This window comes from Babylonia areolata, chromosome 6 (genome assembly GCF_041734735.1).
Source record: "Babylonia areolata isolate BAREFJ2019XMU chromosome 6, ASM4173473v1, whole genome shotgun sequence".
NCBI lineage: Eukaryota > Metazoa > Mollusca > Gastropoda > Neogastropoda > Buccinidae > Babylonia > Babylonia areolata.
In genome coordinates, this window is record NC_134881.1 from 7,700,846 (window position 1) to 7,725,106 (window position 24,261).

At 41.9% G+C, this 24,261-nt stretch overlaps 1 protein-coding gene across 2 annotated transcripts in view; it reads left to right on the forward strand.

Annotated features, from left to right (window-relative positions):
* Positions 1-8,279: 8,279 nt before the first annotated feature.
* LOC143283270 (uncharacterized) overlaps positions 8,280-24,261 on the forward strand; it is a 34,690-nt gene continuing 18,708 nt past the window's right edge. For both annotated transcript variants that reach the window (XM_076589453.1, XM_076589454.1), the window contains exons 1-15: positions 8,280-8,417; positions 11,308-11,414; positions 11,613-11,679; positions 12,902-13,058; positions 13,567-13,632; positions 13,935-14,002; positions 14,626-14,699; positions 15,328-15,386; positions 16,237-16,306; positions 18,937-19,010; positions 19,444-19,552; positions 20,883-20,977; positions 21,394-21,578; positions 22,206-22,273; positions 24,108-24,169. In XM_076589453.1, coding sequence (XP_076445568.1) covers positions 13,041-13,058; positions 13,567-13,632; positions 13,935-14,002; positions 14,626-14,699; positions 15,328-15,386; positions 16,237-16,306; positions 18,937-19,010; positions 19,444-19,552; positions 20,883-20,977; positions 21,394-21,578; positions 22,206-22,273; positions 24,108-24,169 — 948 coding nt within the window. In that variant the 5' untranslated portion in view covers positions 8,280-8,417; positions 11,308-11,414; positions 11,613-11,679; positions 12,902-13,040. The remainder of the gene's footprint in view (positions 8,418-11,307; positions 11,415-11,612; positions 11,680-12,901; positions 13,059-13,566; positions 13,633-13,934; positions 14,003-14,625; positions 14,700-15,327; positions 15,387-16,236; positions 16,307-18,936; positions 19,011-19,443; positions 19,553-20,882; positions 20,978-21,393; positions 21,579-22,205; positions 22,274-24,107; positions 24,170-24,261) is intronic.

A 24,261-nucleotide genomic window follows, 5' to 3' on the forward strand; every position in this document is an offset into this window, starting at 1 on the left:
ATTCTTTTCGTTTTGTTTCGCGTCTGTCATACTGTCATCAATTTTCTTTCATTCCTTCTGTCTGTCTCTGTGTCTGTCTGTGGTTCTCGCCTCCTTTCTTTTTCATATTTTTATTTATTGATTTATTCATCATTTATTTGTTTATTAATTTATTTATCTATTTTTCATTCTATTGTGCTGTCGTCAAAGTTGGCAGAACAGCAAAGTTGTAATGTATTCTTCACAACTCTGTGGAGGAAAAAAAATGTATGCAACTGCGTCAGTCTGTCAGTGTTCACGGGCAACATGTGGCGAACAGCTGTTGCCAGCTGATCGAACGGCCTGTGTTTTGGGCGAGCGGGTGCCTTTTCATCCCCGGACAACCCCTGCTGACTCGGGAGTTTCAGTACAGTATGAAAGCCACGGTTTGATCTTCCAACAGATGGGTGTGGTGGCCGAATGGTTAGAGCGCTCGATTCTCGTCCGACCTATATTAGTGGAGTGTGGCCTAGAGGTAAATTCTGTAGAAAAATCCACTTGATGGGAAAAAAACAAATAAAATTGCACGCAGGAAAAAAGAATACACACACACACACACACACACACACACACACACACACACACAAAGGGGGAGGGGTGGCGCTGGAGAGAACAGCCCGAATTTCACACAGAGAAATATGTTGTGATAAAAAGAAATACAAATACAATATTAGTTTCCTGACTTCGTTTCCCGGTTTCGGTGCACCTGGCTGGTAAAAGGTGGGGGGTTTTCCGATCACCAAGGCTGATTTATATGCAGACCTCCTTGTGTCGGAACCCTCTTTTTTCTTTTTCTTTTTTGTTTTTTTTTTAGCTGCGCCATCATCTGCACCGTTTCAGTGGCACTCCCACGCCGCTAATTTAGTTTGCGACACCCGGGCTCGTCCGTCACAGTTCCAGCGTCGGCAATCCGCAGGGAACCATCGATGTTAGGTCGCCAGGAAGCCACACACCAGAGGAGACCCTGCACTGCTGCTGAGTCACTTCGGTGGTGTTCAGTGGAGCCTGTTCTGATTTAACGTACTTAGGACACCACCTACTAAGGCCCCTACTAACGACAATAATGGCTTAGTCGCGGAGCCATACTGAGTGAGCGTCCCTCCCAGAGTGGAGACCGCCACCACGTCCCCCAAACAACAGCCCCCCATGAATCTGCCAACACTGAAGACATTGACAGGACTCGCCCCAAGCACAGAAGTGGATGGGTATCGAAACTGAGGTCACCATGAGAGCAGGGCATGAAAGGTCACAGACTTTGAGACTGTTTTGTTTATATTGATGATGATGGAGAAGGAGGATGACGATGACGATGTTGCTATGGAGGTCCATTTTGGTTTGGGACTGCGTGACAAGGATGTACTCTACGCTTCCTGTCATAATGGTATCCCGGCGTTAACCAGGCCCGAGAGATACAGACACTTGCAGCGTTGGTCAAGTAATTAGAGCAATACACCCAAAGACGCACCCTTGAAGTGGATGACACTCGACTGTATGGTCCCAGGCTCCCCATTTAATCCCACAGCACACTCAACTCTGAGTAGGAGCTGGCAGCGAGCCGAAAAACCCACCGCCGATGGGGTTCAAACCCGCGTCCTCCCAGCCGTCAGTCCGCCACGCTAACCACTTCGCCACCTACGCAGAAGATTAAATACGCACGTTTAAGATCCTGTTGTCCATGTCAGCGGTCAGTGGTGTATGGAAACAAGAACATACCAAGCATGCGCGCTCCCGAAAACGGAGTATGGCTGCCTGCATGGCGGGGTAAAAACGGTCATACACGTAACAATTCACTTGTACATAATGTATACGAGCGAGCGCGGAAGATCTGACAGAGATACAGCCAGGATAAGGCAAAAAAAAGAGAATACAATGCTTGATATAAACACACACACACACACACACACACACACACACACACACACATTGCAGTGGGAAGTCATTCACAGTTTAGTCTTTTGTGAAGGACTATGACTCTCAAGCTAGGAAGCACAACTGCACTGGCTGTTAGTGCTGCAGCTTTGGGGGCTAGTTGGCCTTTGGGAGCCATCCTAACGCCGACTGTCCTAAAACCCTCTTGGCCGAGAGAGTGGGGATGTAACTTAGGCAAGACACTCTCCACTATAATCGAATTCTAGCCCAGACATTTGGGACAGCAGTTGCCTCTTTTGCTGTTCTGATGATCATAGTCGGACACGACTGACTATCATTCAATATATATACATATATATATATATATATATATAGAGAGAGAGAGAGAGAGAGAGAGAGAGAGATGCAAATATTTTGCTTGTATATGTGAGAGGGAGATGGAAGAAGTTTCAGCAGTGCCCACTATAGACCATTGTTAGAAAGTGACACCCGTCCCCCGCCCCCGCCCCCTCCTACCCCAACCCCCACTCCCGCCCCCAAAGCAGTGCCCCATGCCAACCTTTTCTGTTTTATGTGTATCGCTCGGACCGATTTTCTCCCTCGTCTGGAGACGCCGTGACAAAATGTATTCTACCCTGGCCTTTTGATCTTGTGTTCATCAACTCGAAGCCCCGTTTGTATCCTTGGGAAGGACACTTTACTCCTGTTTTTTTCACTCCACCCCACGGAGGTGTGCATTGGGTACCCGACTTTGTGATGTGATGGCCAAGAGGTAACGCGTCCACCTAGGAAGCGAGAGAATCTGAGCGCGCTGGCTGGTTTGAATCACGGCTCAGCCGCCGATATCCCCCCCCCCCGCCACCCCCCTCCCTCCCGCCCCCTCTACTAGACCTTGAGTGGTGTCTGGACGCTAGTCATTCGGATGAGACGATAAAACGAGGTCCTGTGTGCAGCATGCACTTAGCGCACTTAAAAGAACCCACGGCAACAAAAGGGTTGTTCCTGGCAAAATTCTGTAGAAAAATCCACTTCGATAGGAAAAACAAATAAATCTGCACGCAGGAAAAAATACAAAAGAAAAAGAAAAAGAAAAAAAAAAGGGGGGGGGGGGGGGGCTGTAGTGTAGCGACACGCTCTCCCTGGGGACAGCAGCCCGAATTTCACACGGAGAAATCTGTTGTGATAAAAAAGATAAATATAAAATGCGAAACTGGGGAAGGTTAAACACGGCGGAAGGAGGGGGTTGGGTCCGGCCACCTTCCTATGCCGATCCCAAGACACAGTGGATCTTATCAATTCACTGAAGTAAAAGACTATATGCAATGTTTAACCCTTTTAAGTTCAAGCTGTGGGCAAGGTTACCCGCGATATAATCACCTGTGTCCGTTGCCTAGATGGCAGTCAGTCGTTGGGAACAGAGCTAACCGACTGTTTTGCGTTAAGTCCATGTCGTGTGCAATGATCTCCAGTTTCGACAACGACAACTGTAACAGGGTGGAGACGACAAAATTATGCAACAGGGTGGAGATGATTCAATATGTCATCCCTGAAACCACGTCGACGATAGCGCTCAATCAGAACGGTGGGATAGGCGTACCCTGAATCAATAGGCTTTGTATCGAACTGCAGTATTTTTACACCCCAGCGCACGCACGCGCGCACCTGTGTGTGTCACGGTGTGTGTGTGTGTGTGTGTGTGTGTGTGTGTTCAGTTGATAAGAAGGTAAAATTATTTCAGAACTAAAACTGATTGTTGACATATTGTTCTTAAGGAGGAAGGTGGCAGAATGGTTAAGACGCTCAGCTGCCAATACAGAGAGTCCGTGAGGGTGTGGGTTCGAATCCCGCTCTCGCCCTTTCTCCTAAGTTTGACTGGAAAATCAAACTGAGCGTCTAGTCTTTCGGATGAGACGATAAACCGAGGTCCCGTGTGCAGCACGCACTTGGCGCACTGAAAAAGAACCCATGGCAACGAGAGTGTTGTCCTCTGGCGAAATTACGTAAAATGAAATCCACTTTCATAGGTACATAAATATGTAAGCATGCACTCAAGGTCTGACTAAGCGCGTTGGGTTATGCTGCTGGTCAGGCATCTGCTCAACAGATGTGGTGTAGCGTGTATGGATTTGTCCGAACGCAGTGACGCCTCCTTGAGAAAGTGAAACTGAAACTGAAACTCTTAATTCAGTTTAGATATAACAGTCACAAATTACCTATTGAGACTGGTAGATGTTATGAAATACCACGTCAGTTAGCCTTAGCTACTTATTTGTCGTATGAATGATGCAATATTCCTCAAAGCGGGACTCGCCACCCAAGTCTGACTCGTTTCCCACTCGACATGAGACACGGACACTTACACAACGCATTGTCCAGTGTCCTGGATTGGAAGAGCAGGTCAGAGGCTTGTTAGTTAACACAGTCGGGTTATTTCTTGTGTCTTCATATTCAGACCTCTCTGGGTAAGGGGCGAGAGTCCCCAGATTTTGCCTCAGTCTTCTAGCTCACACACACACACACACACACACACACACTTGCATCAACTCCCCCCCCCCCACCCCCCCTCCTTCTACACAGCTTGAACTGACAGTCAGCGGAATGTTGCATATGCACATGTAATGGGCGCACGTCAATGTCGGCACGTTTGTTAACGACCCTCGCCCACACATTATTACACCCCCTTCTTCCTTCAGCTTTTCGTTCCATTTAATTATCTTGGCCCACCTGTTGTACTCTCCCCCTCCCGTCTCTCCTTCTGCCCAAGATCTTCTCCCCTTTCCCCTTCCCATAGTCCAGCTTTGTTCCACACAATTAAATATCTTCCCCAAACAGTTATCCTACCTCCTCCTCCTCCGCTTCACACCCTCTCTTCGTGCTCCCTAAGACACCCCTCCCCTCACCTCCCTCCACTTTCATCTTTCACCAACTCTGTAGCTCTTTGTTTCCATCTAATTCCCTTCCCTTAGTAATGACAATATATTTCCCCATCCACACATTTCCTCGTCCCCAAATCCCCATCCACTCACCCTTCCCCTTCCCTCCTGCCCCACGGCATGACAGAATGGTATCAGCACAGTTATCAACATTCAGCCCATCCTCTTCTCTCCAAAGAAAGCAAAGCGTTTGAAAAATGCAATAAAACTGACAACACACAATAAAAATAGAATGAAATAAAAGCTGTGCTAAAGCAACAAAATGACAAACACAACGTGGACGATCATCACTATTTCCAAGGACTGAATTTACCACCACCAGCATACACACACACGCGAAATAGATCAAAATAAACATGAAATTTCTAAATCTATTCCCTGTAATGGGGTGGTAATAACAGGCTAAGTGAACAGAAACAGAACTGTTGTCCCAACAAGGACTGGTAAAGGTAATCTCCTAAGCAGAAAGAAGCGAATATAAAAGTAGCTTGCTTATTTCCTAACTGAAAAAAGGGTTTTTACATGCAGATGAATCACTGAAATATGAATAGTAGATCTACCAAAGACCATTTGTAATAAAACGGTGTTTGAATCTACTGCAAACTCTCAATACCCCCAGACTTATTCCATTTTCACAACGAGAATATAAAAAGGGTGCATGAAACAAAAAGTAGTAACAAAGCACACAGTAGGGTTGCATATTCGGTTTTAAACACTATGCAAGTTATATCCACATTATCTTTTCGTGTGTCGTCATGCGACAGCTGTTCTGTTCGTGCAATTTTTTATTGTCCGGGTGTCAGTGTCCAGTAATCTAAAACACGGACTGGAATTAAGGATCATATTGTATGAAAGTAAATTTGTGCACAACATTTATTACATACAATTTGGTTTTAAGCCTATAATGCTGGGATTTTAAAGACTGGAGTGAACAAACCACCCCAACCTTGTCCCAACCTTGTCCCAAGAACCGAAACGCTCCCTGGTATTGCTGACCATGACACAGTGTACATGGAACTGCAGATCCATCCCCCAAAGAAACGCCAACCCCAGCGACTCATTCCCATCTACACTGAGGAATGCAAGGAGCCACTAAGAGAGTCAGTGCAGAAGATGAATGATTACATCATGAGCACCTTTGACGAGAAGAGCAATTTTGAGGAAGTGTGGACTGAAATGCGCACTGGCCTGAGTCAAACCCTCTCAGATCACGTCCCCCATAAGCAAACAAGATCCAAGCCAAGCCTCCCCTGGGTTGACTATGAGACCAAGAAACTCATACACAGACGAGACTGAGTCCATAGACGCATGAAGAAAAACGGAGATGAGGCCCTCAAACAGGAATTTAAGGCACTCAAGCGCCTTATCCGGAAACGTCTACGTCGCGCCTACTGGAGACACGTAGAAGGCCTGATCTCTGACGAAGGAGAAAACCAGACCACCTCCAAGAAGAAGTTCTGGAGCTTCATCAAAGCAAGAAGAACAGAAGGAGTGGGCGTCTCCCCAATTAAAGAAGCCGGGAAACTTATCTCTGACCCCAAAGAGCGAGCCCAGATCTTAAATATCCAGTTCCACTCAGTATTCAGCCCCAAACACACCATTACAGCTGAAGAGTTCGAACAGCAGTGCCCCCCTGGACCAAACCCTCTAGACTATCCATCATGTGCTGATATAAACATCACAGAAGATGGAGTTAGAAAACTCCTGCTCAACCTCAACCCCAATAAAGCCTGTGGCCCAGACGGCATTACCCCCAGACTTTTGAAGACGGTTGCAGAGGAGATCACTCCAGCCTTCACCCTGCTCTACCGCATTTCATACTCCTCTGGCACCCTGCCACAGGACTGGAAACAGGCCAACATCACACCTGTCTTCAAAAAAGGAGAAAAATACAAAGCTGCAAACTACCGCCCCATCTCCCTCACCTGCATAGCCTGCAAGCTGATGGAACATATTATCACCAGCCACATCATGTCCCATCTTGAGAACAATAAGATTCTCTGTCCAGAGCAGCACGGCTTCCGACGCAGACGGTCATGTGAAACGCAACTCTTAGGGTATGTGGAAGAAGCGACTAGAGAGATAGAGAAGGGAAACCAGGAGGACACTATCATCCTCGACTTCTCAAAGGCGTTCGACAAAGTTAGCCATACCCTACTTGTCCACAAACTACGTCGTTACGGCATCAGAGGACGCACCAATGCCTGGATCAAGGACTTTCTCAAGGACAGACAGCAGGCTGTGGTAGTGGAAGGAACAAGATCCGACCTTCTACCCGTGGAATCTGGCGTCCCTCAAGGCTCGGTTCTAGGGCCGAGTCTCTTTCTTCTATACATAAATGACCTCCCTGATGGCATCAAGTCGAAGATCCGCTTATTTGCCGATGACACCCTGTGCAGCAAGACCATCATGTAGAAAAATGACGAGCAAGTGCTGCAAGATCTACACTCCCTTACCACCTGGGAGGAGAAGTGGTCCATGGAGTTCCATCCACAGAAGTGCTCAACGCTGAGAGTTTCCCGGAAAAGGAACAAGACCGCCCCTGCGTATGAGCTACATGGTCAGAAGATTGAAAACGTCAGCACCACTAAGTACCTGGGCGTCAACATTCAGGACAATATGCAGTGGGAATCCCACATTGACTCCATCACCAAGAAAGCCAGCAAAACCCTAGGCTTCGTCCGGCGCAACCTCAAGATCGGCAACAAGAAGACAAAGGAAACTGCGTACAAAGCCCTTGTTCGCCCACTTCTTGAGTATGCAGCCAAGTCTGGGATCCCTACACTGCAAACGAGGTTGAGGCCCTCGAGAAGATCCAACGAAGAGCAGCAAGATGGGTCTCAAATCGCCACCGCCAAACATCATGCGTGGATCCATCCTCAGTTCACTCAATTGGCCTCCCCTACAACAGCGCCGCAAGAAAGCCCGCTTGGAGATGTTCTACAAATTCCACCATGGTATCATCTCCATCAACTCCAAGTACCTGCCCAAGCCATCTAAGAGCAGGCTGAGCTGTAGAACGAACAACAGCCTGAGCTACGACATTCCCTCCTGCACAACACTGTACAGGCAGATGGCATTCTTCCCAAGGACCATACCAGAATGGAACAAGCTGCCTCAGGAAGTTGTGACAGCCGAGTCACTGGGCTGCTTCAAGTCCAGACTGGCCTCTCATCTCTAAAAGTGAATCCCCCCCACCCCCCTATTCCCCCCCTCCTCCTAACCACCCATACACCCCAAATCACCCACCGCCCCCCCTCCCCCCCGCTCACAGCTGATGCAGAGGCTTGGCATCATGTCAGTGCACGCTGAACGTACACTGGCTGGCCAGGTCGCAAAAAAAAAGGAGGGAAGGAAAGGGAAAAAAAAAAAGTTTTTTTTTTTTTCAATCCTCACAACAGGGCAATCCTCAGCAACCTCCCCAAACTACAACAGAACCATCAATAAAATGATGTTGGTTGTACAAAGGAAGAAGAAGAAGAAGAGAAAGCAACGGTTCGTGTCAATTCCAATCCAAGATTCTCCAAAAACTCATCCCACGCGTCAGGTTTTCGAAGAGAGCACCCGTTGTTGACTGCAGACGACTGTTTCTATCTTGTGAGTTTCTCAGTTTCATTTTATTTTATTTATCTGTCAGCAAAGTCATAATGCACCGGCAGAATAATGTGAACATGTTGTTAAAGCAGAACAAAAAATCATCTGTTTACAGTTGGTTTATTGTGTGGTTGGAATTTAGCAGACCAAACGCACTCACAATGATTACTTCCCTGTGGACAAGAATTCAAAGAAGCTGATTACGTAGTTTAGATCTAATTATTTTTCACGATGCCTATAAAGTTATTGATCATTTTCTGAATTAAACATTGGTTAACAATAACCCTGGTTGTATCTGGATTCCTAAACATGCCACCATTGTTATCTGAGTAGTAATTTTGATAGATATAAGATAAACTTTGATAACAAACAAATCATCATCATCCAGTTGACGGCCACAATCGTCTTGTCGATTACTCTGCCGCGACTAGAGGGTTATGTGGAGATAGAGATGCTGTCGTATAGAATAGATAAAGAACTAGACAGATGTACAAGAAAAAAAAGTTAACATTACACCTCCTCTTTGTGGGCTTTATCAGCAGACTGCTGCTTTTCGCTCTTCGCCCACTCAGGAGCTAGCTGATCCCAGTCCTCCAGAAGGGAGGGCTGGGCCCAAAAATAAATTAAAAAAACCAAAATGTTCTAAAGAGGGGGGTCTTCCTGTGGGGGTTGGGGGGTGGGTATTTGGGAGGGGGATGCCTAATCTTACCTACTCTATGTAACTACTACTTTTGCGGTTTTCAGTTTTCTTGGGGCACTCTTGACTGGAAGGTGTCAAGGGTTTCCGCTGCCATTGCTGTTTCCTGCAGCGCATTCTAGTCTGCCATGGTTCTAGGCAGAAAGGAGGATCCTGTGTATTGGGTCCTACACTGGATGCGGCTCAGCTGCTGTAGGTGTCCTCTTCTCAGTCTGGCAGGGGCAGGGACCAGCTTGCTTCTATTCACAATAGACTCATTATTGAGGATTTTACGCAGCATAGCGAGCCTAGTAACCTTTCTGCCGTGCTGGAGGGAGGGCCACTGGATGGCAGTGATGGCAGACACGTTGGATGTGTTGTGGTACCTGTTGGTTACAAACCGGGCTACTCTCCTCTGGACTGCCTCAGTCTTGTCAATGTTCGGTTGGCTATGTGGTTCCCATACTGAGCAGGCGTACTCAAGTCTGGGCCACACAAAGGTCTTGTAGGCAGTCTCCTTCAGATGGGTGGCGCTCACTTTCAAATTGCGCCGCAAGAAGCCCAGGATCGTGTTGGCTTTGGCACAGATATTGTTGATATGTAGGTCCCAGCTAAGGTCTTGGCACATGGTGACGCACGGTGGAGATCTCTTGGAGCTGGCTTTGGTCATGGTCACTTGCAGAGAGGCGATAAACAGCTGTATCGTCAACAGACGTGTCAAGGAGGTGAGCTGCTCTGGGAGATCATTGATATATATTAGAAACAGCACTGGGCCTAAAACCAACCCTTGTGGACTCCTGATCTCACCTTGGTGTGCTCTGAGGAGACTCCATTGACTACGACTGCTTGCTGTTGCTCGTGCAGGAAAGCCCTGGTCCATTTGTTGATCTTGACTCCATAGTGGTGGAGTTTACGGAGGAGGAGACTGGTTAACATGGTCCAACGCCTTGGCAAAATCCATTATGATCACTTCGGCTTGTTTTCCCTGTTCTGTGGCGGTGAATAGCTCTTCAGTAAAGTCCAGCAGTTGGGTCTCGCAAGATCTTGCTTTGCAAAAACCATGCTGTTAGGACACAGGATTTTATTACTCTTCAGGTGGTTCATGAGGCTGCTGATGATGACATGCTCAAGAATTTTACAAGGGATGCTCGTCAGAGATACTGGCCTGTAGTTAGCTGGGTCCTAGTGCTCTCCCTTCAAATTTTGAGTCAGTCACCAAATTTTAAAAGCTAGATTAGTGAACAAATGAAAGAATCAGTCAATCATCACCAATTTTTACAAGCTACAATTAAATCTGCAAAAACATGATGATTTACAGAATTGTGACCAAATAGATATAAAATACAGGAAAGAAAAAAAAACTGATGTCAAGTTTTTACCATTCAGACTAAGGTAATCCATCCTGTAAAGATTAACTTATCCCTAAATAATTTTGATGGTGGTGTTTTGGATTTAAAAAAAAAAATTATGGATGATAAAAAACTGCCCATTTTTAAATGTAGAATTCTTTTAAACATATCTGTAGTCATATCTGTTGTACAGTGTACATCATGGCTTCCACCTAGTGGTTCCATTTTGGCACAGTTTTGAGGCAAGTGAACTGCTAAGATCAACTCCAGAATTGGGAATACTGCCACCATCATGAAAAAAGCAACAGTGTAGTATGGCAAAACAAGAACCTTGTAGAAAATGCTATGTATGCTCAAAATCCTTCTGTACAACTGCAAAATGTGGACAACCTACTCCAGACAAGAGAAGGAGTCAAACTCTTTTCATCTGAATGCATTCAGGCATGACACAGTTACAACTGTTGCAGAAGACAAGTAGAGGAAAACATGTTCTTACTGATCAAACTCTAGGATCAGACTCCATAGCCATTTCAGACACTGTTCCATGCTCCATGGCATGAAAACAGACATAATCCATTGTCTTGTGAGATAGACAGAGGCCACTGCATGCAAGCTTAAAATTGGATTTCCAAGTCATACAGCACACAGTACCTTCCAAATGAAAAAGTACTATCTGACAAAAGCCCAGCACCTTGACTCCTCATTTTCTCCTTTTCCCTTCCCCCACATGTTCAATACAGGAAGCAAGAAGTGGATAACATTTTTAGCAAGATGAAAAGGGTCAGTGGGTGTATGTAGGGCATATTTCACTTTTCTTTTTTTTCTTTCTTTTTTTCAATGTGATGTTAATTTTTCTTTTCCATTTCAGAACATACAACTCATGATTAGAAATTCAGGATAATGCAGAGACATCATCAGGAAAAGCTGCATTTTCCGAAAACAAGCTCCACCGATCTTGGATTTCAGATATTTCAGGTGCGAGTTTGGTTTTATTATATAAAAGCTATAGATCTTTTTGTCACTTCCTGTAATATGTCTTTCTGAAATGGGAAAAAAATGTTTTGTTACTTGTGTGTGTGTTTGTGTTTGACAGAGAGAGAGAGAGAGAGGTGGAAAGTGATATTTAAAAAATATATATTCTTTTTGATTGAACTTAAATCCTTTCTGTGACAGCCTTCAACAGTTTCATCCGGTACCAAATTGAAGAACACAAGCCAGTTGTCAAGAGCCATGGGAATAGGTTAGTACTTAGCATTGTGCAGAATCGTGGCTTACATATGTGAACAAAATTAGTTTATTTTATCACCCTATTGGTCATCCAGGTGCAGAGTTTAGGTTAGGTTCAGTGCTCTGTTGATCATGAATGACCTGCTCACCAAAGAATCAATGGGTCATTTTCAACATTAATGGATTTGGAAAAACACCTCTGTTCTTCCTCACCTATCGGCCACTCCCCAGCCCCTTCCAGAACTTAGCAAGATAATAGATATTGATAAAATGTTTAATGTCATTAGCTTTAGCTTTATAAAGATATTATAAGTAAGGTTGGGGTCAAAGATCTTCTTCTTCTTCTTCTGCGTTCGTGGGCTGCAACTCCCACGTTCACTCGTATGCACACGAGTGGGCTTTTACGTGTATGACCGTTTTTACCCTGCCATGTAGGCAGCCATACTCCGTTTTCGGGGGTGTGCATGCTGGGTATGTTCTTGTTTCCATAACCCACCGAACGCTGACATGGGATTACGGGATCTTTAACATGCGTATTTGATCTTCTGCTTGCATATACACACGAAGGGGGTTCAGGCACTAGCAGGTCTGCACATATGTTGACCTGGGAGATCGTAAAAATCTCCACCCTTTACCCACCAGGCACCGTCACCATGATTCGAACCCCGGACCCTCAGATTGACAGTCCAACGCTTTAACCACTTGGCTATTGTTTCCGTCAGGGGTCAAAGATCAAGTTCATAATGGCACTTTGGAAAAAAATATGAAAGCATGGTTACACTTAAGTCTGATCAAATCTTGATCATATTCAGTATAGTGACTGGCTATGGCAAGAGCATGAACCCTGTAGAAATTCAAGGTAGCAGGTCAAATTTAGAATCAGAGAAAAAGCTTGATAGTATATCAGAGCTCATGTCTTTCATGTCACAACATTACATAAAAAAGCTGGGAAGCATTTTACTTGCAAACATCACAGTGAGTGAATGACCTCATCCACAACAACAGTGTTGTACTCCATAAATGATGAAGTCTGTTCAAGTTAACCAAAGTTCATTTATCAATATCAGATTATAATGATTTTGAACATTCCATTAACATAACTTTTAGATTTTCTGTAGAACAAAGGATATTACTGTGAACGATTGGTATTATGTCCTTACAGACACATGAAGACTTAAGGAACAGATACGATTCATGTTTACCACATACAACAACCATCTCTTACTTTTGTTCAGATGCTGAAAAGGGAAGCCGTACTGCTCAGCATGGACAACAACAGCAGGATTCTGCTCTTGGACAGAGCGACTGACATCACTGCATGCCAAATTACACCAAGAGGCAGACAAAATCCGTAAATGGAAAGTGCAAACAGAGATGGATATGAAACACAAGGTCATTTACATGTTTTCACAATGCTTCATTTATTCCTTAATTTTGCAACCATCAAAATATCTTAAATTACAATAAGCACATAATTTTGCTTATGTCCTTGCATTATATTTGTGCTCAGAGTCAGAGAATCAAAGCTGTGATCATTAAAAATTTTGCAACATGTTTCCACAATACGTTTCTCCTTGATTTTAAAACCATCAGAATACCTGAAATAACAGTCAGTTCATGTTTTGCATTATATTTGTGCTGAGAGTCAGAGAATCAATTTAAGCTGTCTATGATCATTTCAAATTTTGCACTTTGAACATACAAAACACAATACACACATTTCACATGCATTGCAGCATGCCCAAACACTGCAACATTTAGGAGTGATGAAGGAATGTCAGAGTCAGTTTGAGTTAGTTGTTGGGCCTTTATTCAGTCAGCAAATTTTAACACACCTCCCTTTCCTCTGTATACTAATATGTTGAAGTTGTTTCTATGGTATATAACATTGGTTTTTCAGGATAAAAAGCTGAGTGAAGCAAACATTACGATTGAGTCTCTACGGAAATCCATTTTGGAGCTGCAGGTGAGTTTTCCTTTACATATATGGCAGTGTGTTGCCTTTTTTCAATTGAAAATTGATTTGAATTGATGCATTTTAAAAAAGGGGAAGACAGTTTGGATCATATTCCTGACATGCATATGCACAAACACATTCGCAGTCACACCAACACTCACACCCACACTACTTATTGGATTAGCCCATTGCCCTTCCACCATTAAGGAAAAATGGTCTTTTGAAACATGAAAGGTCTTAAAAAATAGTGTATCTATCCATTTGCTAGTCAACTATCATGTGCTGATCAACAACTAGTTTTCTGTTTTCAGTTGGAAAATGAGAATCTTAGTTCCAAACTTCAAGATGAAATGAGCAACAGGGAAGAGGTGCTGCAAAGGTAAGAAAATATAAGACATGATAGAAAATTGTTCCTTTCCACCCGTTTTAACTTTATGAAAGGCCTTTTCTTTGTAATAAAGACAAATCTGTGTATCAACCCAAAGAATTATTCTGCGCAGACACTTGAATGTGTGGCATATTTGTGTCTCTGTAGTTCAGATGAGTCATGAAGGCTTTGTCTCTTGTTAATATATTTGTGTGTGGATCTGTGTTTTTGCTTAAAGTTATAATACATACCAGCTGCAGCATGAAGATTGGGGTGACTCTGCAACTGGACTGTTGAGTGGATAAGTGACTTAGTTTGGAGTAGCTACTTAGAAAATGAGAGCTTATAGATTGGAAGCCTATATGGCACATGCGTTTACCTCCATCCATCCTCTACCTCATAACCTTGATAGTTGGTTTGAATAGTGAGGTTTTTCATTCTTGGATGGGGTGGGGGAGTAGGGGGTGGCAGCTGCACTGTATGTGTTGTGCTCAGGAAGAGCGGTGCAGATTTTGTGTAACTAGATTTGACAAGAAATTGGCACATTTCAATACATGTCTCAGTGCAACACAACACAAAACATTGCAACATTTGTTAATGCTAAGCTTTTTGTTCATTTTTTGGCTATTGTTTAGGATTCAAAACACACGAGATTTGATTGGTCTTCTGAAGGACCAGGAGGAGAGACTGGAAGAAAAGCTTTCCAGCTGTGAGTTGTTGTCTTTTATTTATACATGTTCATAAAGTCAGCACTCTCAAAATACAACCCATGACTTAAGGATCATACACGTACACACATTGTTCAAAGAATTTTATTCAGAGGTGAATAGTATGGTTTGCATGAGATACTAGTAAGTGCTATAGTTTCTAAGTGTCACAATAATGTAAATAAATTAATAATACTTACACACAGTGAACTTACACACAGCTAAAATTTTCAGAACACTATCATGATATAGTCTTGTGAAAGGTATTTTATTAAAATGTGCATACTACTGCACATTGGACATATACTTTCCATAAGAGTATTGTACACCTGTGCATTCAGCAATATTTTGCAACTAAGAATGCTCGGTTTCTTGCTTTCATTTTTATTTTGTCAGTTTGTGTTAATATCTTTCTAGAATGATCTTGTTTGATAAATGCAACTGACAAAACTTTGCTGCACTTAAAAATTTCATTATTTGTCATATAAGAAAAGATAAGGGATCATCATAATTGAAGAACTTTGTCTTGCAGTTCTGTCTTTATTTTTTTCCTTCTTTTAACTTCAACTGATTTGTTCAAATAATGGGAAAAAAGCTTTTGATGAAGAGTGTATTTGTATTTGTTCGAAGGTGAGACCGAACGCACAGAATTGAAGTACTTGGAAAAGGAACATGCTCAGCAGTTTGAGGTAATATTTGTATGGTTCATAAAAAAAAAAGAATAATCAAGGTTTGCTGATTGGTATATTTGATTCTGTGTGTTGGATAGTGTAGCTGATTTATATGTCTTTCATTGATTGTGTAGAAATGTGTAGCTGATAATTGCTTCATGTTCATTAAAAAAAAAAAAAAAAAAAAAAAAAAGAAGAGTTGTACTCAGTGTTCAAAATAATGCACCTGGTAATTATAGGCTGTGACACAAGGCACACGCCTTTACTTGCCTATACTTGAAATATTGGCAGTGGCAGTTTATTGCTCATTGAACCTTGTGAGGGCTCAGCAGCAGAGTTGAAGCAATGTAAAATCAGTCCTTACAGATCATGTGTGTGTTGGGTAGGTGAATGTGTGTTCGTATGTGTGTGCTCATTAGTTGTATTCACTTTAATCACAACTTTTTTATGCTTATATGTTTTATTTTTTAGACTTTATACAGTGTGAAGTAGTAGCCAAGTTTTGATTGGATGTTTTCATTGGCATTTGGTCTGCACCATTCTTTTAACTTCAATTACAGGAGTATACACATTATTAGATTTCAGTCTGTGTTCAATTGGGTTCTTGTTCCATAGTCAGTCATTGAAAATGCATATTTCAGCATTAACATTGATGATTTATGTGGTCTTGTCTGATCATAACATTTCCAGCATCAACTGTGGACAGTTTTTTGGCATAGTTTTTGAATTGATAATGCATCAGGAATATCAACATACTTATATCATATTTAAAGTCATGCACATGCTTATCCAAAATGTACAGCATGTACTTTAACATTTACATGTACTGATTATTGAAATCATTGACATCTGTTCACATTGGCTGCAGGAGATGACTGAAAAATTCAAAAGCCTGGAGATGGAAGCTGGTCGTGATGTTGAAGATCTCTTCAAGCAAGGTAACATGTTCATACAGTACTTTTCATATGAAGCAGTAAATTTCCCACATCTGCATGTTTCTGTTTTTATGAGTGTAGCCGGGTTGGCTACAATCTTCGTTGGGCCAGCTTAGCAGACGACTTTTGTGACTCGCCAAAGGTTACTAAGGAAGTCGGTAAATCGGTCACAAGTTATCTCCCTTTACAGGGAACCATATGATTTTTCATCAATTTGTTAAATTATAAACACTTCCTTATAGATGAGATTATAGTTTTTAGGTTATTGGACTTCAGAAAGATCATACTTCTCAACTGTAATGATATCATTTGGCCAGAAAGCCTATAACTCTATTAAATTAATATTGATGTGAATGAATTTTGGCGCGATAATCCACTCAGTTGAAACATACAAAATACCTTCGTTTTCTATAAATCGATATAGTTGCCGTGGAATTTAGATTTTGCATTAAAATGTAAATGATTAAGCTTTCTTCTTGTGTACCGCTTTCCGTGTACACCAAAGTTATAGGCATGTGATAATACGAAATGTCTGACAGCATTTCGGCCCCACATAACTATCTCTTCTTCAAGCCATTAGAATTGGTCAGTGCCGATTTGAGCAAAATATGTTTTTACAATACCTAGACATTTTTATAGTGTGTCTTGCAGATGTGTGCATTTCTGTTATCAGTCTGATTCATATCATACATGTATAGTTGTGTTATAGTTGGGTAAAACGAAGTATTTCATTGCCAATCACTAGTGTCAAAAGCACCGCCAAGCGGCGCCAACACGGGAGCTGTCCATTGAGTTTTCTCTTGAATTTTGACATAATGAATATTTATTCTAGAAGCAGATTCTATAGATGATTTTCATATAGTTGGAAAATCAGGATTTTCAGTTACTTAATTGTTACAATTACATATCGCGACGTATTAATTGTTGTAATGTACAGAAATGATACATGAACTCGTTAAAAGCTTGTTCATTCAGTGACTCTTTTTGTTTACAGTTTTTGATTAAATTATTTTTGTAGAAAATGGTTTAGTTTAAGAAAATGCTCGTCTCTTGCAGTTTTGTGTGATATATAATATGTCTATGTTAGTTCCCTGAGTCAAAAGTTAGACGCCACTAAATTTGGTCAAACAAACACAAGTTTGGCCCCTCAAGGCTCACGGAGGGCCGGTTTTGTGAGTCGCTTCACGGCACTGGCTTTGTGGTTCAGCGGAACAGAACATAAGGAGTGAGTGAGTGCCAGACAAAGGGGAGAACTCTCCTGGTCTGGAAGAATGTGAGAATAAAAGAAGAAAAACCGGCGCACCGCCTTCCCGAGTCTACCTTGCCTGGCTGCAGCTCTCTTCTGCAAACACCTTCTACCTGTCTTCACCTTCTCTAACACCACCTTACCACCCCATCACATGAGGATGCATTCCTGTCCAGGCATTTGATGTCTTTAGGTGTACTTTATTTTTTAAATACCCGCATGCTCATATTCACATTGAACAAACCTGTTTCCAGAAAAACATTCCAGTATTTCCATTAAGCTGTTAACTCCATCTCAGAGCCTGCACCCACAAAGGATAATCTTCAGAGTCTGTTGCAGTATTTCCAATAACGTCTACACCATCTCAAAGCCTGTACCCATGAAGGATTGTAAGCCAAATTCCCCAAAGCATGACCTATCTATTTTTTATTTTGGGTGCAGTCATTTGGCCTCCTTTTGGGGGACCTAGACAGAAGCTGAGAACCTTTGGAGTTAATGTCCCTCTTTTACTAGGAGTCATTGTTCCTCTTTTACTGGACTCATGTTTAATTCAAAATCAGTCCGTTGCCTGTCACATTATGATTATCCTTCACTCCTTTGTTTGAGCTGGCTGAAAGGACTCTTAGTTAGTTGATAGCTATTGAAAATTACTGGAACAGACTGCAGGAGAACAGATTTTTGTGTGTGTATGTTTGGCAAGGTGAGAAAGCATAATATTTTGTGTTTATGTTTGGCAGGGTCTGGAAGCATAATATTTGCCTTTTGTGAAATGTGTGTGTCTTGTCTACAGGTATTACACAGGAAGAAAAAGATAACAAAGATTTACAAAAATGGAGATTGGCATTGTAGGAGTACTTATAAATTGATTTGGAGGTTGAATTTTCAGTGTTATTGTTTCTGTTGATTTAAATTATTCATTACATTTTAATGGATTTTGTTGTTTTGTTTAAACTACTTTTTGTTGCGATTTTTTACATGAGTATATGTTATAGTGAACACCTTCAATTGTAACAAGGAATGTGTGTATGCAGTCTTTAGATTTTTTATCTTTCTACTTCAACTTGTGATATTGGGGACACCGTGGCTAAATCTGGTGTTGGATTTCTGATCCAGTGATCAGTTTGAAGTCGTCTTTTGGTCTTGTGTTGTGTCTTTGGGAAAGGCACTTTGCTCTGTTTTTTCTCACTTCACAAATGTATGAATGAATACCTCACTTCAGTGGGGAAGGTTAAATTGGTGGAAGAAGAGGTTTTGGCCCCACTTTCCCATGTGCAGCCCTTTACATAGCGAATGTGATGTTACTGCCCTACGGCTATAATAGGCTATGGGATGTTTAACCTTTTGTGATATTACACGTGTGTTTTTGTGTTTATATGTTAACTTCCAGTTGAACAAGCACAAGAATTCAAGAAGAGTTTGGAAAAAGAATTGGAGATCAAAATTGCTGAATCAGACCAACAGGTAATTGCATTCATTGGAAATTTCATCTCACTTCACCCTGGTGAATGGACGCACACACATATGCATGCATGCATACACCCGCACACACCTCTGCTTTCCAGCACACATGCATGCACATATGTGCATATCAAGCACACGCACATGCGAATATGCATGTACATACATATGTATGTCGGTACATATGGCATGCACTGTCATGTATACATGTTCTTATGCGAATATGTACGTTTTCAAGAAAATAATTTTATCTCTTAAGGGGGAAAGGTTGGGGGAGTTTGGAATGAAGAGTGTGGGTATGCATTATGTTGGTTTGGTTGTTTTTTTTTAATCAGAAAGGGAAATAATGGAGGTGTGGAATTACAGTTTTACCCATGTGTACACATAAACAAGTCTTGTACTTGCTACTTATTTTTCATATGGCATTTTGATGCAGATCAAGTCACTGGCAAACAAGATTGATGAAAAGGACATAGCTTTGAGAGAAGTTCATGTCATGCTGCAGAAGAACGAAGAAAAACTACATTCAGCAGACAAAGACCTGGGTTTGTATGAAGCTTTGCTGATGTAAAGGAAATACCACTAGATTTAAAAAAAAAACTGCAAAGAAACAGATATTTATATATCTTTCTTTGGAGAAAGAAGGCAAGGGTCATGCACACTGTTATTTGGTCCTTCAGGTTAAGAATGACACAAAGACTGGTTTCAAGAGGATGAAGTGTTTATATTATTTGATTTCATATACAGAAGGCATGAAAACTCTTTTTCAGAAACTTACTGCCATTATTTTGGAACAGACTGCTGAAGTAGTTTAATTATTTATTGGGTAACAGTTTATTCCTTATTTATTTAAACAAAGGTGGCTGTGTATGCTTTGTTAGATTTTTTTTCTAATGATGCCTATCATTTAAGACTGGAGAGTTAGCAATGACTTTGGGATTAGAAATATATGTGATGGTCATATCAGTTTATTCCTATTCAAGCACAAGCATGCTGATGGCTGACAAGTCCAAAGAAATGGACAGCCTTTAAAAGATCTGTCATTTATTTTCTCAACAGTATTTAACCCTTTCAGCCCTTTAAGGCCTGCCTGTGCAAGCCTCCCGGCCTGGCATGTTTTGGCTTGGCTGCATCAACAGGAAGGGGTGCTTCACTTCAGGCACAAATCTATAGCAACTGCTCAACCAGTAGCTACCGAACTTCACGTAATGACTGAAATACGATTTTGACACAAATTGCTGAAGCCTCAAGACAAGGAATGCAACAGTTTACTTGTAACTTTAACTTGAAAACAGAAATAGTAAAATGTCAGCTTCTGTCAATGTTGAAGATTGAAATGTTTTGAAATGTCCGCCACTTTGTCTAGACCGTTTGCTAATTTCATCTCCTTCACTTTCCCAACAAATATTGGATGAATTGTAAGACAATTTGTCATTATATGAGTCGAATTCACTGCAAGAGTCCATCAGTATAGTAAGCCTTTGATGTTCTACCATATTGATGTGGAAAACCGGATAAAAGAACACACTGATTGTGTAATTTTCAGAGCGAAACTTCGCATGCAAGTGAGGAAGGATGTTAAGTTGGAGTTACTTCTCTTATATAGCAGTTTAATGCATAACAATGAGCTGACAAACCGGTTCAAATAAATGGGTTTCTTCGCCCACCTGTCAGGCGGAGAATGGCGATCAGTGGCGCACGCCTCTCAGGTAGGCGCAGGGTTGAATGAGTTAAACTAATTTCTCTCTTGCCATCTCATTGATAACATCTGGCTTTGATAGATATATATGTGGGGTAAAGATTGAACATTTTATAGTTTTTTTTAGTACCAAAGGAGATGTATACAACACATCTTGCTTTACTTATGGAACACAGGTGCTGCACAGCAGCAGGTGTGTAACTTGTCTGCTGAGCTGACCGACGCACAGCAACTCCTGGATAAGTTCAAAAATGAATGTGGACTTCTGCAGGTAACATGCTGCTCTTGATTCTCTTTGTGGAAAATGTTCAGATTATGTGTTGTTGTTCACTTATTGTTTTTTTTCTTTCATTGTTCGCTAATTGTTTGGGGGGTTTTTTTTTGTTTTTTTTTTTTACTAAATCATATCATCTCTGTGTTTGGTTTTTAAAGAAACATGCAAGTGGCTGTCACATTAAAGTCACAGGGCAGATGGGATATTGATAATAGGGAAAATAAACAATAACAGATGGCTAAATATAGTTTGACTTTAAAGCTTTTTCTGAGAAATCATGTTTGAATTTGAGGGGATTCCGTGCTTTTTGTACTCCTTTCATATCATATCTTCCTCCCTCTCTCTCTCTCTCTCTCTGTATCTCTCTCTAACACACACACACCAGATAATACTAAAGGTTCCAACATTGGCAGAATGAAAAAGAACAACTAGCCACAGAGCTGGTTGAAGAGAGGGAACGGGTGGAGAGTGCGAAACGTCAAGAGGACTCGGTGCAAGAAGCTCTCAACAACTCTGTGGCCATCTTCAACCAGCGCCAGAGTGATATGCAGAAAGACATTGACCTCCTCAAGCTTGAGCTATGTGATGAACAAAAAAGGTCAGTTTCACAACTAACTGAAAAATGTTTTTTGTATTGCAGAGTACACTTCATATTCTTCTGGAGAGGCATGTTAATTTTTGGCTCACAAGTGTGTGTTTACAAACAACGCGAGCCCATGTAATAACCCAGTGTCTCTGTTGTCTGTGTGTCTGTATATGTGTATGTGTGTTTGTGTGTCCATGATAAACCCCTCAACTTCCACCCCCATCCATGGCTTTTTCAATTTTGTTGTCATTCAGCAAGAATCATAGATGAGACATGAACTATGTCTTTTATTTTTGGTTGATGACTTTCATCATACAGGGGCTGAATAGGACGGAATAGAATGGACTATGGACAGAGTTCGCTTATCCACTGAGATCTGGCCGTTGTCAAGCTGCTTCTCATTTTCATTTTTGTGAAATTTAGATGATTATTTCTTGTTTACAGTGGTATAGTCCTGCATTTGATTGCACTTTATGCTTTGCTGCTTCCTGCTGAACTATGAAATTGTTTCAGTTTTGATAGATACTCATCCCTAACAGCCAAGAAATACTGATGTCTCAAAAAGCAGATATTTGATGTGTATTTAAGAACAGTTGCACATGCAGGTGTTATTTCTAATGCTGCTGCTATCTGTCACAGGTTGAAAGAAGCCAGAGCACAGCTTACTGAGAGTCTAACATTCAATGAAAGCCTCAAAAGTTCAAGAGGTATGGAAGAAAGAAACAGCAGTGACGTAAGAAATACACTGGGCTATCTGTATTCATTTGTTATTATGTGGAAGAAATTATGATAATGTATTACACACATGCACAGAGGAAGAGGATGGAGCAGAATTTTGTCAAAAATCACAATTGTGAGAGACATTAAACAAAAGAATGAACGCACATGCTCACACATGAACACACAGAGTAAGACACACATGGATAACAATTAGGATATGAAAAAAAGATAAACAGGTATTAGCAATAAAAACCAAGCTCTTGCAAAATGAAAAGGTCAAGCAGTGCTGCTCTTTTACGACACAAAAATGTCATGGTTTTGAAAATAGGCCCTGTGTTGCATGTCCATCATACTCGGTATCTTTACTCAGTATCATACTCAGGTTCTTTACTGGTTGCCTGAACACATTATGTTCGAAGATGACTGATCAGCTGATTTGCTCACAAAATGTCCTGGCACATACATGTTGAGCAGACATGTGGGCACATCAGCTTGTGCGATGGCTGTTCTCGATTTACAGGTTCCCCTCCTATGATGTACCTTAGTGGTTCTCCTTGCCTCTGAGGTCTGGCAACCCTTTTGAGTGGTCTTTTCAACTTTCAGTCTGAGGATCCCGGGTTCAAATCTCGGTAACGGCACCTTATAGGTAAAGGGTGGAGATCTTCCTGATTTCTCAGGTGAACATATGTGTAGACCTCCTTGTGCCTGAACCCCCTTTGTGTGTATACGCACGCAGAAGGCCAAATATGCACGTTAAAAATCCTGTAACTCATGTCAGCATTCAGTGGGTTATGGAAACAAGGAAATAACCAGCATGCACATCCCTGAAAATGGAGTATGGCTGCCTACATGGCAGGGTAAATAAATAAAACTGTCATACATGTAAATTACACGTTTGTATGAGTGTGTACGTGTGCATAATTGAAACCTGATTCGACGGGCGCAGTAGCCGAGTGGTTAAAGTGTTGGACTTTCAGTCTGATGGTCCTGGTTTCAAATCTCAGTCACAGTGCCTGCTGGGTAAAGGGTGGAGATTTTTCCAATCTTCCAGGTCAACATATGTGCAGACCTGTTAGTGCCTGATCCCCCTTCGTGTGTATACGCAAGCAGAAGATCAAATATGCACATTAAAGATTCTATAATCCATGTCAGTGTTCGGTGGGTTATGAAAACAAGAACATACCCAGCATGCACACCCCCAAAAGTTGAGTATGGCTGCCTACATGGCGGGGTATAAACGGTCATACACATAAAAGCCCGCTTGTGTATGTACAAGTGAACATGGGAGTTGCAGCCTATGAACGCAGAAGAAGAAGAAACCTGACTGAATGACACAGGAAGCGAATGGTAAACGCCCAGTGACAGCTGTCAGTCAGCTCTACCCAGGTAGGCAGCCTGTGCAAATGACTCTGTAAAGCTCTTAGAGCTTAGTTTCTGACTGAGGACAGGTGCTATATAAGTATCCATATCATCATCTTTTGCAAGAGTTTCCCAGGTGGTGGTGTCAGTTTCAAGAGATTCCAGGGGGGGCCTTCAGGGCGTCCTTGAAATGCTTTTTCTATGACTGTTCACCATAGAGGAATTGCATGAGGATACCCTTTTCTGACAACCGTACGTGTCTGCGCTGTCTTGAAAATAGGCCATAATTAGTCCCATAAACACAGTTATTTTTCTTTCTTTCTGTCTTTTCTTTTTTGTTTGTTTATTTTAGTTCCTCGTTGATTTCAATAAACAGCTTGCTTCATGGCATTCCCACCTAGGCGGCTGTGTGCTGTAGAGCCAGAAGTAGATTACTTCATTGAGGAATTCTAAATATTGCAGATGTATTGCTGTTGGAGAAAACAGAGATGGAGCTGTGTCTGGATAAACTCAAAGTAGAACTGGTAAGCATTCTGTTCTCTCTGACCTGTTGGCCTACTATTTTTAAGTGTGTTTACAGTTTGCTCTCTCTTTTTGTATTTTTGTTGCCCCGGAA